The sequence below is a fragment of the Somniosus microcephalus genome, chromosome 5 (assembly GCF_052327205.1).
Source record: "Somniosus microcephalus isolate GS21.2 chromosome 5, FLI_Smic_1.0, whole genome shotgun sequence".
NCBI classification, from domain to species: domain Eukaryota; kingdom Metazoa; phylum Chordata; class Chondrichthyes; order Squaliformes; family Somniosidae; genus Somniosus; species Somniosus microcephalus.
This window is the reverse complement of record NC_140991.1, coordinates 93,999,117-94,012,259: the sequence shown is the minus strand read 5'-3', so window position 1 is coordinate 94,012,259 and position 13,143 is coordinate 93,999,117. Positions and strand designations below refer to the sequence as shown.

General features: G+C 45.0%; 1 protein-coding gene across 1 annotated transcript in view; it reads left to right on the top strand.

Moving 5' to 3' along the window:
- LOC147117213 (uncharacterized) overlaps positions 1-9,722 on the top strand; it is a 51,465-nt gene extending 41,743 nt beyond the window's left edge. Inside the window, exon 2 of the mRNA XM_085989348.1 lies at positions 9,639-9,722. Coding sequence (XP_085845474.1) covers positions 9,639-9,722 — 84 coding nt within the window. The remainder of the gene's footprint in view (positions 1-9,638) is intronic.
- Positions 9,723-13,143: the final 3,421 nt, after the last annotated feature.

Here is a 13,143-nt window from a genome sequence, read left to right as displayed (position 1 = left end):
GGTGCCCCCCTACAGCTCTTCTCACCGCCAAATGAACTTTCCAGCTGGCTTCTTGGAGACAAGGGCTATCCCCTGAAGACGTGGCTAATGACACCATTGAGGAGGCCCTCAAACGAATTTGAGGAGCGCTACAATCAAAGCCACATTTCCACCCAATTTCTCAGAGCAAACAACAGGGTTGCTCAAAATGCACTTCAGATGCCTGGACAGATCTGGTGGAGCCCTTCAGTATACACCAGCCAGGGTCTCCAGAATCGTTGTTGTCTGCTGCACCCTGCACAACATCGTACTGCAGCGAGGATTAGCGCTGCCTGAGCAAGAAGGCACAGAGCGCACAGCCTCTTCAGAGAAGGAGGAGGAGGAGGACGATGACCAGAATCAGGGTCAGCAGGAGGAAGACCTGAAGGAGGCGGCTGCCTCAGTGCGACCAGCATGTGAGCACCACAGGGATGGCCTAATCAATGCCAAGTTCATGTAACTTTATGCAGCACCGACATGTGGCAGCCACATATACATGAAGGTTAGCATTACCACACTGCCACATCATAGAGCATCTCTACAATGACCTGTTCAATCATTGCACTGTCAGCACCATTGTTGGACAATAAAGAACATAAGAATGTAAGAAATAAGAGCAGGAGTAGGTCATTTGGTCCCTCGAGCCTGCTCCACCATTTAATGAGATCATGGCTGATCCGATTTTGGCCTCGACTCCACTTTCCTGCCTGTTCCCCATAACCCTTGACTCCCCTGTAGCTCAAATATCTGTCTATCTCCACCTTGAATATATTCACTAACTCAGCCTCCGCAGCTCTCTGGGGTAGAGAATTCCAAAGATTCACGACCCCAGAGAAGAAATTACTCCTCATCTCTGTCTTAAATGGGCAACCCCTTATCCTGAAACTATGCCCCCTGGTTCTAGATTCCCCCACAAGGGGAAACATCCTCTCAGCATCTACCCTGTCGAGCCCCCTTAGAATCTTATATGTTTCAATAAGATCACCTCTCATTCTTCTAAACTCCAATGAGTATAGGCCCAACCTGCTCAACCTTTCCTCATAAAACAAACCCTTCAACTCAGGAATCAACCTAGTGAGCCTTCTCTGAACAGCCTCCAATACAAGTATAAGAACATAAGAACATAAGAAATAGGAGCAGGAGTAGGCCAATCGGCCCCTCGAGCCTGCTCCACCATTCAATAAGATCATGGCTGATCTGATCCTAACTGCCAATCCACTATCACAGAACCATCTCCTGCACCTAACAGAATTAGACACACGAAATAGGAGCACGATCAGGCTACACGGCCCCTGGGCCCGCTCCGCTACCCATAGGGCCATGACCGATCCGAACCTAGACTCATGTCCAAATTCCTGCCCGCTCCCCGTAACCCTTAATTCCCTTTACTTCTAGGAAACTGTCTATTTCTGTTTTAAATTTATGTAATGATGTAGCTTCTACAGTTTTTTGGGGCAGCATATTCCATGGACCTACCACCCTCTGAGTGAAGTAGTTCCTCCTCATCTCAGTTTTGAAAGAGCAGCCCCTTATTCTAAGACTATGCCCCCTAGTTCTAGTTTCACCCATCATCGGGAACATCTTCCCTGCATCCACCCGATCCAACCCCTTCACAATCTTATATGTTTCAATAAGATCGCCTCTCATTCTTCTGAACTCCAATGAGTAGAGTCCCAATCTACTCAACCTCTCCTCATATGTCCATCCCCTCATCCCCGGGATTAACCGAGTGAACCTTCTTTGTACTGACTCGAGAGCAAGTATGTCCTTTCTTAAGTATGGACACCAAAACTGTACGCAGTATTCCAGGTGCGGTCTCACCAATACCTTGTACAACTGAAGCAATACCTCCCTATTTTTATATTCTATCCCCCTAGCAATGAAAGCCAACATTCCATTGGCCTTCTTAATCACTTGCTGCACCTGCATACTAACCTTTTGAGTTTCGTGCGCCAGGACCCCCAGATCCCTTTGTACTTCAGTACTTTCCAGTTTCTTGCCATTAAGATAATAACTTGCTCTACGATTTTTCCTGCCAAAGTGCATAACCTCACACTTTCCAGTATTGTATTCCATCTGCCAAATCTCTGCCCACTTACTTAGCCTGTCTATGTCCCCTTGAAGGTTTTTTATGTCCTCCTCACTCACTACTTTCCCCCCCATCTTAGTATCATCTGCAAACTTTGATATGTTACACTCGGTCCCCTCCTCCAAATCGTTAATATAGATTGTAAAGAGTTGGGGACCCAGCACTGACCCCTGCGGAACACCACTAGTTACTGATTGCCAGTCTGAGAATGAACCATTTATCCCAACTCTCTGCCTTCTTACCCCTCCTTAAATAAGAAGACCAAAACTGTACGCGGTACTCCAGATGTGGGCTCACCAACAGTTGTAGCAAGACTTCCCTACTTTTATATTCCATCCCCCGAGCAATAAAGGCCAACATTCTGTTTGCCTTCCTAATTACTTACTGTACTTGCATGCTAACTTTTTGTGTTTCATATACAGGGACACCCAGATCCTTCTGTACCACAGCAGTCTGTAGTCTCTTTCCATTTAAATAATATTTTGTTTTCCTATTCTTCCTACCAAATTGGGTAACCTCACATTTTCCCACATTATACTCCATCTACCAAATTTTTGCCCACTCACTTAACCTATCTATATCCCTTTGCAGCCTATGGGTCTTCCTCACAACTTGCTTTCCCACCTATCTTTGTATCGTCAGCAAATTTGGCTACAGTACACTCGGTCCCTTCATCCAAGTCATTAATATTGGGCCTGAAATTCGGGTCCCCACGGGTGAGTACGTGCTGTGTACTCACGCGTAGGGCCAACGAAAGTGTCAGTTTCGTGCATGCACTGCGCATGCGCTGGAAACCGGAACTTCCGTTCCCTTGAAGGAAGGAGTTCGGAGGTCAAACGCGTGCACCAGAGAGGCAGCGCATACACCTGGAACTTCCGATTTTATTACAGGTTTCTCTGTGCTGGTAAGTCCCTAGCAGCTGTGCGTAAAAAAAGCAGTCGCAAGGCCTGCTTTTAACAAGGTAAGAGGTTAATTAAGTAAAATTAAAACATTTTTTCCACAGGTTTATCATTTTAAAATACTTTAAAGAAACATAAGTTTATTTTTAGCCCTGTTAAAAACTTTAATTAATCTTTTCAAAAATTTAAATTATTGTTTAAAATACTTAATTTATGTAATTTATAGTTATTTTAAAAATGTGATTTTTAAAAAATGTATTTGAAGTTTTAGTTAGGTTTTGGGGCCGATCTCTATTCATAGATTTGACAGGTCTTCCTGCCAAATTTATGAATGGAGATTCCCTGCTATGATTGGCTTTCCATGGCCCACGTGATCCCAGGGAACGCTTCAAACTAACTGCGCCCCTGGGATACGCAAGCACTGCGCGCCAGCAACTGGAGGAGGCCCAGGATCAGAATCCCACGCAGGCCCACAACACAACGGCAGGCACGCTAGGTAAGTGCAGGTTGGGGGCTTGCACCCGCGGGAAGCCTCCGACCCAAATTTCTAGCCCATAGATTGTAAATAGTTGAGGCCCCAGCACTAATCCCTGTGGCACCCCATTAGTTACAGTTTGCCAACCTGAAAATTACCCATTTATCCCGACTCTCTCTTTTCTGTTAGTTAGCCAACCCTCTATCCATGCTAATATATCATCCCCAACACCGTGAGCTCTTATCTTGTGCAGTAACCTTTTATGTGGCACCTTATCAAATGCCTTTTGGAAATCCAAATACACTACATCTACTGGTTCCCCTTTATCCACCCTGCTCATTATGTCCTCAAAGAAATCTAATAAATTTGTCAAACACGATTTCCCTTTCATAAAACCATGTTGACTCTGCTTGATTGTATTATGATTCTCTAAATGTCCTGCTACTACTCCCTTAATAATGGATTCCAGCATTTTTCCAATGACAGATGTTAGGCTAACCAGCCTATAGTTTCCTGCTTTCTGTCTCCCTCCTTTCTTGAATAGGGGCGTTACATTTGTAATTTTCCAATCTGCTGGGACCTTTCCAGAATCTAGGGAATTTTGGAAGATTACAACCAATGCATCCACTATCTCTGCAGCCACTTCTTTTAAGACCCTAGGATGCAGGCCATCAGGTCCAGGGGACTTGTCAGCCTTTATTCCCATTAGTTTGCCTGAAACATTTTCTCTAGTGATAGTGATTGTTTTAAGCTCTTCCCTCCCTTTTGCCCTTTGATTATCTACTATTATTAGGATGCTTTTAGTGTCTTCTACTGTGAAGACAAATATAAAGTATTTGTGCAAAGTCTCTGCCAATTCCTTGTTTCCCATTATTAATTCCCCAGTCTGATCCTCTAAGGGACCAACATTTACTTTAGTTGCTCTCTTCCTTTTATATACTTGTAGAAGCTCTTTCTGTCTGTTTTTACATTTCTTGCTAGTTTACTCTCATAATTTATTTTCTCCCACTTTATAATTTTTTTAGTCATCCTTTGCTGGTTTCTAAAAATTTCCCAATCTTTTAGCCTACCACTAATCTTTGCAACATTGTATGCCTTTTCTTTCAATTTGATACGATCTTTAACTTCCTTAGTTAGCCACGGATGGTTCATCCTTCTTGTAGAGTCTTCCTTTCTCACTGGAATATATCTTTGTTGAGATTTATGTAATATCTCCTTAAATGTCTACCACTGTTTTTCTACCGTCTTACCATTTAATCTATTCCCCAGTCCACTTTAGCCAACTCTGTCTTCATACCTTTGTAATTGCCTTTATTTAATTTTAAGGCACTAGTTTCAGACCCAAGTTTCTCACCCTCAAACTGAATGTGAAATTCTTTCATGTTATGATCACTCTTCCCCAGAGGATCCTTTACTATGAGATCATTAATTAACCCTGTCTCATTAGACATTACCAGATCTAAAATAGCCTGTTCCCTGGTTGGTTCCACAACGTATTGTTCTAAGAAACTATCCCGAATACACTCTATGAACTCATCCTCAAGGATACCTTTGCCAATTTGATTTGTCCAATCGATATGAAGATTAAAATTGCCCACGATTATTGCAGCACCTTTCTTACAAGCCCCTATTATTTTTTGATTTATATTCTGTCCTACAGTGTAGCTCCTGTTAGGGGCCTATAGACTACTCCCACCAGAGACTTCTTTCCCTTTCTATTTCTTAACTCCACCCAAACTGATTCTACATCTTGATCTTCCGAGCCAAGATCATTTCTCACTACTGTACTGATCTCATCCTTTATTAACAGAGCTATTCCACCGCCTTTTCCTTTCTGCCTATCCTTCCGAAATGTCAAATACCCCTGAATATTAAATTCTCTGTTATGACTATCAGATGATACCCATTTATGCCATCTATTCATCTATCTTGTTATGAATGCTGCATGCATTCATATAAAGAGTCTTCAATTTTCTCTTTAACATTTTTCCCTACTCTGGCCCTATTTACTCGTGCACTCTTATGTTTGTATGCTCTGTCCCTTCCCGTCACACTCTGGTTATCATTACCCCTATCGCTACCCTGCACTATTGCCTTCTCCTTTCTCTTTAACTTTCTAAATTTCCCCTGACCTGACCCCTTCCCCCTCACTATTTAGTTTAAAGCCCTATCTACAGCCCTAGTTATTCAATACACCAGGACACTGGTCCCAGCATTGTTCAAGTGAAGCCCGTCCCAACGGAACAGCTCCTTCTTTCCCTCTTTCCAGTACTGGTGCCAGTGCCCCATGAATCGAAACCCATTTCTCCCACACCAATCTTTGAGCCACACATTCTACTCTCTGATCTTATTGACCCTATGCCAATTTGCTCGTGGCTCAGGTAATAATCAGAGATTAATACCTTTGTGGTTCTGCTTGTTAATTTCGCCCCAAGCTGCTCATACTCCCTCAGCAGAACCTCTTTCTTAGTAATACCTATGCCATTGGTACCTACGTGGACCACGACATCTGGATCCTCCCCTTCCCACTCCAAGTTCCTCTCCAGCCTGGAAGAGATGTCCTTAACCCTGGCACCGGGCAGGCAACACAGCCTTCAGGACTCACGCTATCAACTGCAGAGAACAGTATCTATCCCTCTAACTATACTGTCCCCTACCATTACTACATTCCTTTTTACTCCCCCAACTTGAATGGCCTCCTGTATCACGGTGCTGTGGTCAGTTTGCTCATCCTCCCTGCAGTTGCTGCTCTCGTCCACACAGCCTGCAAGAGCCTCGTACCTGTTGGACAAGTGCAAGGGCTGAGGCTCCTCCAATGTTACCATCTGGATCCCCATACCTGCCGCAATCATAGTCACACCCTTCTGTCCCTGACCACAGCCCAAATTTGAAGTATTTAACCTAAGGGGTGTGACTGCCTCCTGGAACACAGTGTCCAGGTAACTCTCCCCCTCCCTGATGTATCGCAGTGTCCGAAGCTCAGACTCCAGCTCATCAACTCTGAGCCGAAGTTCCTCGAGCTGCAGAAACTTACTGCAAATGTGGTCACTGTGGATCACACTGGGATCCATCAGCTACCACATGCTACAGCTTCAACATATCACCAGCCCTGCCATATTGTATTTTATTTAACTAATTCAATTTTTTACGTTTTGAAATATCACTCAATTATCTATGTGTAGTTTTTAATCTATAATCACGGCTCTTAATTTAAACCAATGCCCTAGTTTAGAGAAAACAAGAGAAAAAGAGAAATACTCACCAACCAATCACTTTCCTGCTTTCCTGTGACGTCACACTTTTTTTTCTTTTCCTCCCCCCCACCCCCCTCCGCCACCACAGGTCCGTCCACTCCCAGCTAGTTGTTTTTATCTCTGGTCCCACACCTCCTCTGGTCCCGCTCTCACCGGTGGTCTCGGGCCTCGGGTGCTGTTGTTTTTATCTCTGCCACTCCTCCCCTGGTCCCGCTCCTCCCCTGGTTCCACTCCTCCCCTGGTCCCGCTCCTCCCCTGGTCCCGCTCTCGCCGGTGGTCTCGGGCCTCGGGTGTTGTTGTTTTTATCTCTGCCGCTCCTCCCCTGGTCCCGCTCCTCCCCTGGTCCCGCTCCTCCCCTGGTCCCGCTCTCGCCGGTGGTCTCAGGCCTCGGGCGCTGCTGTTTTTATCTCTGCCGCTCCTCCCCTGGTCCCGCTCCTCCCCTGGTCACGCTCCTCCCCTGGTCCCGCTCTCGCCGGTGGTCTCGGGCCTCGGGCGCTGCTGTTTTTATTGCTTACCCTTGTCTGTGCCACCTCAATTTGCGGCCATACAGATGGCAACAACATCAATCATTCACAAAACATTACTTTGTTACAACAAAATAACAGAACTGAGACTTAGCATTCATTTGTAGGTAAATACCCAAGTGACTACCCTAGTGATTATTTATATGTGAGCTTTCTTTTACACGTGCTTCTACAAGGTGCTACCAGATGTAGAGGCAGGCTGCTCACTTCCCCTGCCGCGCCTGCTTAGACGCCTTTGGCAGTCGTCCTCTGGGCTTTGGAGCCTTTGAGGGCCCCGCCAAAGTCTGCTTCTCCTGCGGCTGTGCAGGGGCAGACTCGGCCATCACTGTTCGGGGAGGCATATGGGGCTCTGACCAAGGGGTTGGCAAGGGGGTGGTGGAAAGCTGGAGTGCTTGGAGAGGAGCCCCCACTTCCATGTCCCCTCCCACCATCATCCCTCTCATGGACCACCCACACTTCTCTGCCAGCAAGTACCTTGCTGCACATCAGTGGGGCCATGAGGATCCATTTCTGTGCTGACATTCCTCATAACAAGTATGTCCATGAACCTCTGGTTTCTCTCCTCGATAGATGTCCAACTATCCTCCATAGATGACCATCTATTTAGAAGTATTACCATGTTCTCCTGAGTCTGGTGATTTATGTCCTCCATGGAGGTTTCCACCCTCTCCATGGAAGAATCTACAGTTGCCACCTCCTTTTCCTTTTTGCCTGTCTTTCCTGGATACCCCTGGATGTTGAGTTCCCAGCCCTGGTCCCCCTGGAGCCATGTTTCTGTAATCCCAATCATATCACATCCGTTTACATCTATTTGCACAGCTAATTCATCCACCTTATTACGAATGCTCCTCGCATTAACACACAAAGCCTTTAGGCTTGTTTTTTTTATCACTCTTAGACCTTTTAGAATTATTATTTACTGTGGCCATGTTTGATTTAAAACCTTGATTACTCTGACTGCCACTTTTGATTTTCTCCTTCCTGTTTTTTGCTTCTATCCTTGTTTCCCTTTCCTCTGTCTCCCTGCACAGGTTCCCAACCCCCTGCCATTTTAGGTTAAACCTTCCCCCACAGCACTAGCAAACACTCCTCCTAGGACATCGGTCCCAGTCCTGCCCAGATGCAAACCATCCATTTTGTACTGGTCCCACCTCCCCCAGAACTGGTTCCAATGTCCCAGAAATTTGAATCCCTCCCCCTTGCACCATTCTTCTAGCCACTAGTTTAAGTGGAAGCTCAGTCATTGAGTATATTCAAGGCATTGAAATATACAAAATTCTTACAGGGCTTGACAGGGTAGATGCAGGGAGGATGTTTCCCCTGGCTGGGGTGTCTAGAACCAGGGGTCACAGTCTCAGAATAAGGGGTCAGCCATTTAGGACTGAGATGAGGAGAAATTTCTTCACTCAGAGGGTGGTGAATCTTAGGAATTCTCTACCCCAGAGGGCTGTGGAAGCTCAGTGGTTGAGTATATTCAAGGCAGAGATTGATAGATTTTTGAATATTAAGAGAATCAAGGGATATGGGGATAGTGCAGGAAAGTGGGGATGAGGTAGAAGATCAACCATGATCTCATTGAATGGCGGAGCAGGATCAAAGGGCCGAATGGCCTACTCATGCTCCTATTTCTTATGTTCTTATGATGGCGGCTTTCGGACAGGTAAGAGTCAGGGCGATTTGAACTGCCCACTTGCCAGTTCTCTGCTGAGCAAGTAGGGTTAAAAATCGTCCCTTAAGATTGCTTAAGACTGCTGTACAGATGTCACTCGAGACAAGAGCAACTTTTTTTTTACTGCATTGAAAAAGCTCCTTAAGATTCTATCTACTGAGTTTTTGTCACCGTCTTTCATTGGACCTAGATGTTGTTCACTTGTTGGGATTAAAGGTTAGTTTAACAAAGTTATGAATTTTCCCTCCCAACACAGAGCTTTACCCCATCCCCCTCACCCCCAGAGGAGCCCAGCCTGTCGTACAGGATTTTCTATCTGTTCATTTTATTGATGGAAAATCCTGCCATGTGTATTAACATGAAAATCCTGTAAGGTGCACTGACCTCCATGCCTGAATTCCTAATATCTGCTCCTGGCACGCAACCTTGATTTTAAACTGCCCGTTAGTGCTCTACACCCTACACACATAAAAGCTTTTAACATCTATTGCAGCAAGCCACTACTTCAATAAAATCAAAAAATTTCAGTCCAAAAGCTTAAGTCCAAACTTACCTGACATTGCCACTGTCTGCCTGCTTGCATGCCAGGCTTACCTGGTGTGCTTAGGACCCAGCGCTGAATTCAGCACCAAGGTCAAAGTTCGGACTGTTGACATTAAGTCGGCATTACACGCCGATTGAAGTCACCACACCGGCATTTTTTTCCCCAGGGTGCTGCCAGTTACCAGCAGTGCAAAGGGAAGGAGGAAAATGGCAGCTGCCACAGGACCCGCCACCGGCTGGCGAAAGAGTGACAGCCGCCATTTCATGGCGCTACAGAGTGGTGGTAAGTACATGAATTTCTAGCCCAGAATCTCTTGTGCCCAATGTGACAAAGTTTATTAAGCTTTGATGCCTCAGATGTACCATATACGAGACACATCAGATGTACCATATACGAGACACATCAGATGTACCATATATGAGACACATCAGATGTACCATATACGAGACACATCAGATGTACCATATACGAGACACATCAGATGTACCATATATGAGACACATCAGATGTACCATATACGAGACACATCAGATGTACCATATATGAGACACATCAGATGTACCATATACGAGACACATCAGATGTACCATATATGAGACACATCAGATGTACCATATACAAGACACATCAGATGTACCATATACGAGACACATCAGATGTAACATATACGAGACACATCAGATGTAAGCAGTGACTGAGAAACTTGTTGGATTGAAATGAAAACTTGAAATGTTGAGGCACAGGTTTTTGCATAATTGTGATTAAACTGACTGATGGAACAGTAATGGCAATGATTGTTCCATCTCTATCTATTAATTGTTGTTGTTTCCACTGAATACATGATGTCACAGTAAATGACTGATCTTTGCTTGCTTCAAATCTTACATTTCTAAAAAATTAATATTGTCATATGTATATATCCCTACTAATGTCATTTAAAAAATAACTTTGTAAACTATTTAAATAAGCAGTGGGTCTCTTCAGAATCGAACCAGAGGATTCGTTCACTTGTAACATCAACCCTCTAAGCGCTAATACCAAAGGTTCTCCCCACTTGCAGCAGAGCAGGAGACGACCCAACCTTCTCAATGTAGGCAGCAAACATGGCTCTGTAGCCACAACATGCTCAACGTTTGCAATAGAAAACTTTGATCTAAACAGGTCAAGTATCCACCGTACAGGGTAATTTCCAGGTCATTGTACAGAACCCATCAGCAACAAAGATAAAGCATACACATTATACATCTATCAACTACCTGTTTCTCCTTTGTCTTCACAAATATTTAACAAAAGAATAGAGAAGGCATCAGGGAAAAATTATTATGGTTAATATTATAAATGTTGATATTATAGACAGTGGCTTTCCTATGGTGTTATGGTAGCTTACCTGATTTGCTGTTTTATAATGACAGGACCATTATAACATATAATACACAATATATTATTCTGCTGATAAGAGGCAGCCCTGTTTAACCAGCCCTGCCTTGTTAAGAGCACTAAGTTTAATTACTGTACTTAGCATATCCTGAGGAAAATTAGAGTAGGGAAGTTTACAGATTGTCGGGTACTTGTAACTTCTCAACTCCAGAATTGAAGAAACTAACATGAAATTTTAACTATGACTGGCCCAAAACTTTTAAATGTTTATATATTCATTTTAAATACTATGGAATACAGTGTAGAGATTGGCACCATGGAATGATATATACATTTGTTGAAATGATTTCCCCACACAGGGGTCGCGATTGCACCGACCGAGGTGGGTCTGGGGTGGCCAGGGTCAGTAGCGTGGTCCCAGCCCACTGCCTACTGCAGCCTGCACTCTCCAAGTGATTTTATGTTGATTGGCCTTGTTAAGCCCGCCCTGCGAGGCTTCCGGCCAATTTAAAGGAAGCGGTCTGATGACATCATTTGAAGACGCGTCATCAGCCGGTTCCCTGAAAGGGGCCATGTCCACATTCATTTTGACATTTCTACTGTCAGTGTTCTACAGCATTGAAGTGCTGCAAACACTGACAAGCACTGCATAGAGGTGCAGGGTTGCACTAAGGCTCTCCCATGACTCCCTCTATATGCTTATGGAGGGAGTCATAGCACGCAGGGAGGTTCTCTTCCCTTCCAATGGGCGGAAAACACCTCCCCAGAAGACCAACACAGCCTTGTTGCACATTATACAGGAGGACACAAGCAGGGATGTCATCAGGAGGACCTGGCTGCAGTGGCACAAGCCTTTCAATGGTCTCAGTAGATCACAAAACGTTACTGCAAAGCCACACTCAACCTCATCCTGCTGTGCCACTCATCACATCCCCATCACTGTGCCTTCCCTACCCTACCCCTGCACATCCTTAATCACACCAACTTACCTTGCACCTCCACCCATCCCTCTCTATCTACATTATCACATTGCCATCTCACTAGCCACCCCTCACACTCACTCTCATCCTAGTCCAATCATACCAACTAGCAACACACAAGGGTAGGCATTTGGGTGTTTTATGCAATGTTCATATAAGGTTTCTGTTAATGTGGCATCAAACATTGAAACCTTTATTTTCAACACTTTGCTTTCTTGGACAGATTTGTGTGCACCTTTGGGAGTGTCTTAGTGAGTTCCAGTGAATGGTGAGACATAACGTCCCCCCCGTCCTCACCAATGGTGTTGAGTGTGAAAGGAATGGCTTGGACATTGTAGGGATGCTTTATGGTGTTGGTATAGGGTGGTGCCAACCTGGCACATCATGTGTCAGCCAGGGTGTGCAGCCTCAAGTGAAGTAAATCTGGCCATGGTGAGGTCATCGCTGGCATCCCAGGCAGCAATGTTGTCGGGTGCTGATGCCCTGTGTCCTGTGCAGCATCAGGTGATTGTGGAGAAGGTTGGTGTTGCTGTTGGTGCTGCTGGTGTGCCTGGTGATGTTGGTGTTGGGGATGATCGTGGAGGGATTCAGAGGACCAAGATGAGATTTTTTTCAAGGGCACTGATGCTACTGGAATAGATGGCAGCTAAAGTTGAGATGACAGAAGCAATCTGTCAATGGTGAGAGAGGTTGCTCCAAGGAGGTGACAGTGGATAGAGAGTTTACTCCAAACACTTCCAAACTGCATACAGTTCAAAAGTGTCTTCCAAATCCTGAAGGCTCAAGCTTCTGACATTGGAAAGTGAACAGTTGTGAAATGGTAGTTTTAATACCACTTTTGCAGCTGTCACCTATTCACAGCAATGGAGAGTCATAGGGAACCCGAAACACTTACCTGAAGTGATCCCCGAGCGACGGGAACCTCGTGGAAAAGTTGGAAAAATGGCTAGAAGGTGGTTAAATGCTGTTCAACTACCTTTAAAGACCCTCTTAACTATCTCAATTGGCTGACCCGTTGCTTAGTGCTGGGTCTGTAAAGCGCAGGCAGACCCGACACTTGGGAAACTGATACAGAGGCGGGTTCAGAGCAGGATCCCAACCCGCTGTCAATCTTTTTAGATTTTGACAGTGGACCCACCTCCAAACCCGCCATCTGAGCGCCGGCAAAATTCCAGCCATGGTTTCTCATCTTGGGCACGCTAAATGGAAGCTGCATGTTTGAGGATGAGTCATTCTGGCTGCCTTTATAAATTTACTAGCGGCCAGTTAAAGAGCAGAACTTCAGAGGCTGGAAGCAGGTTTCCCACCTGCCCT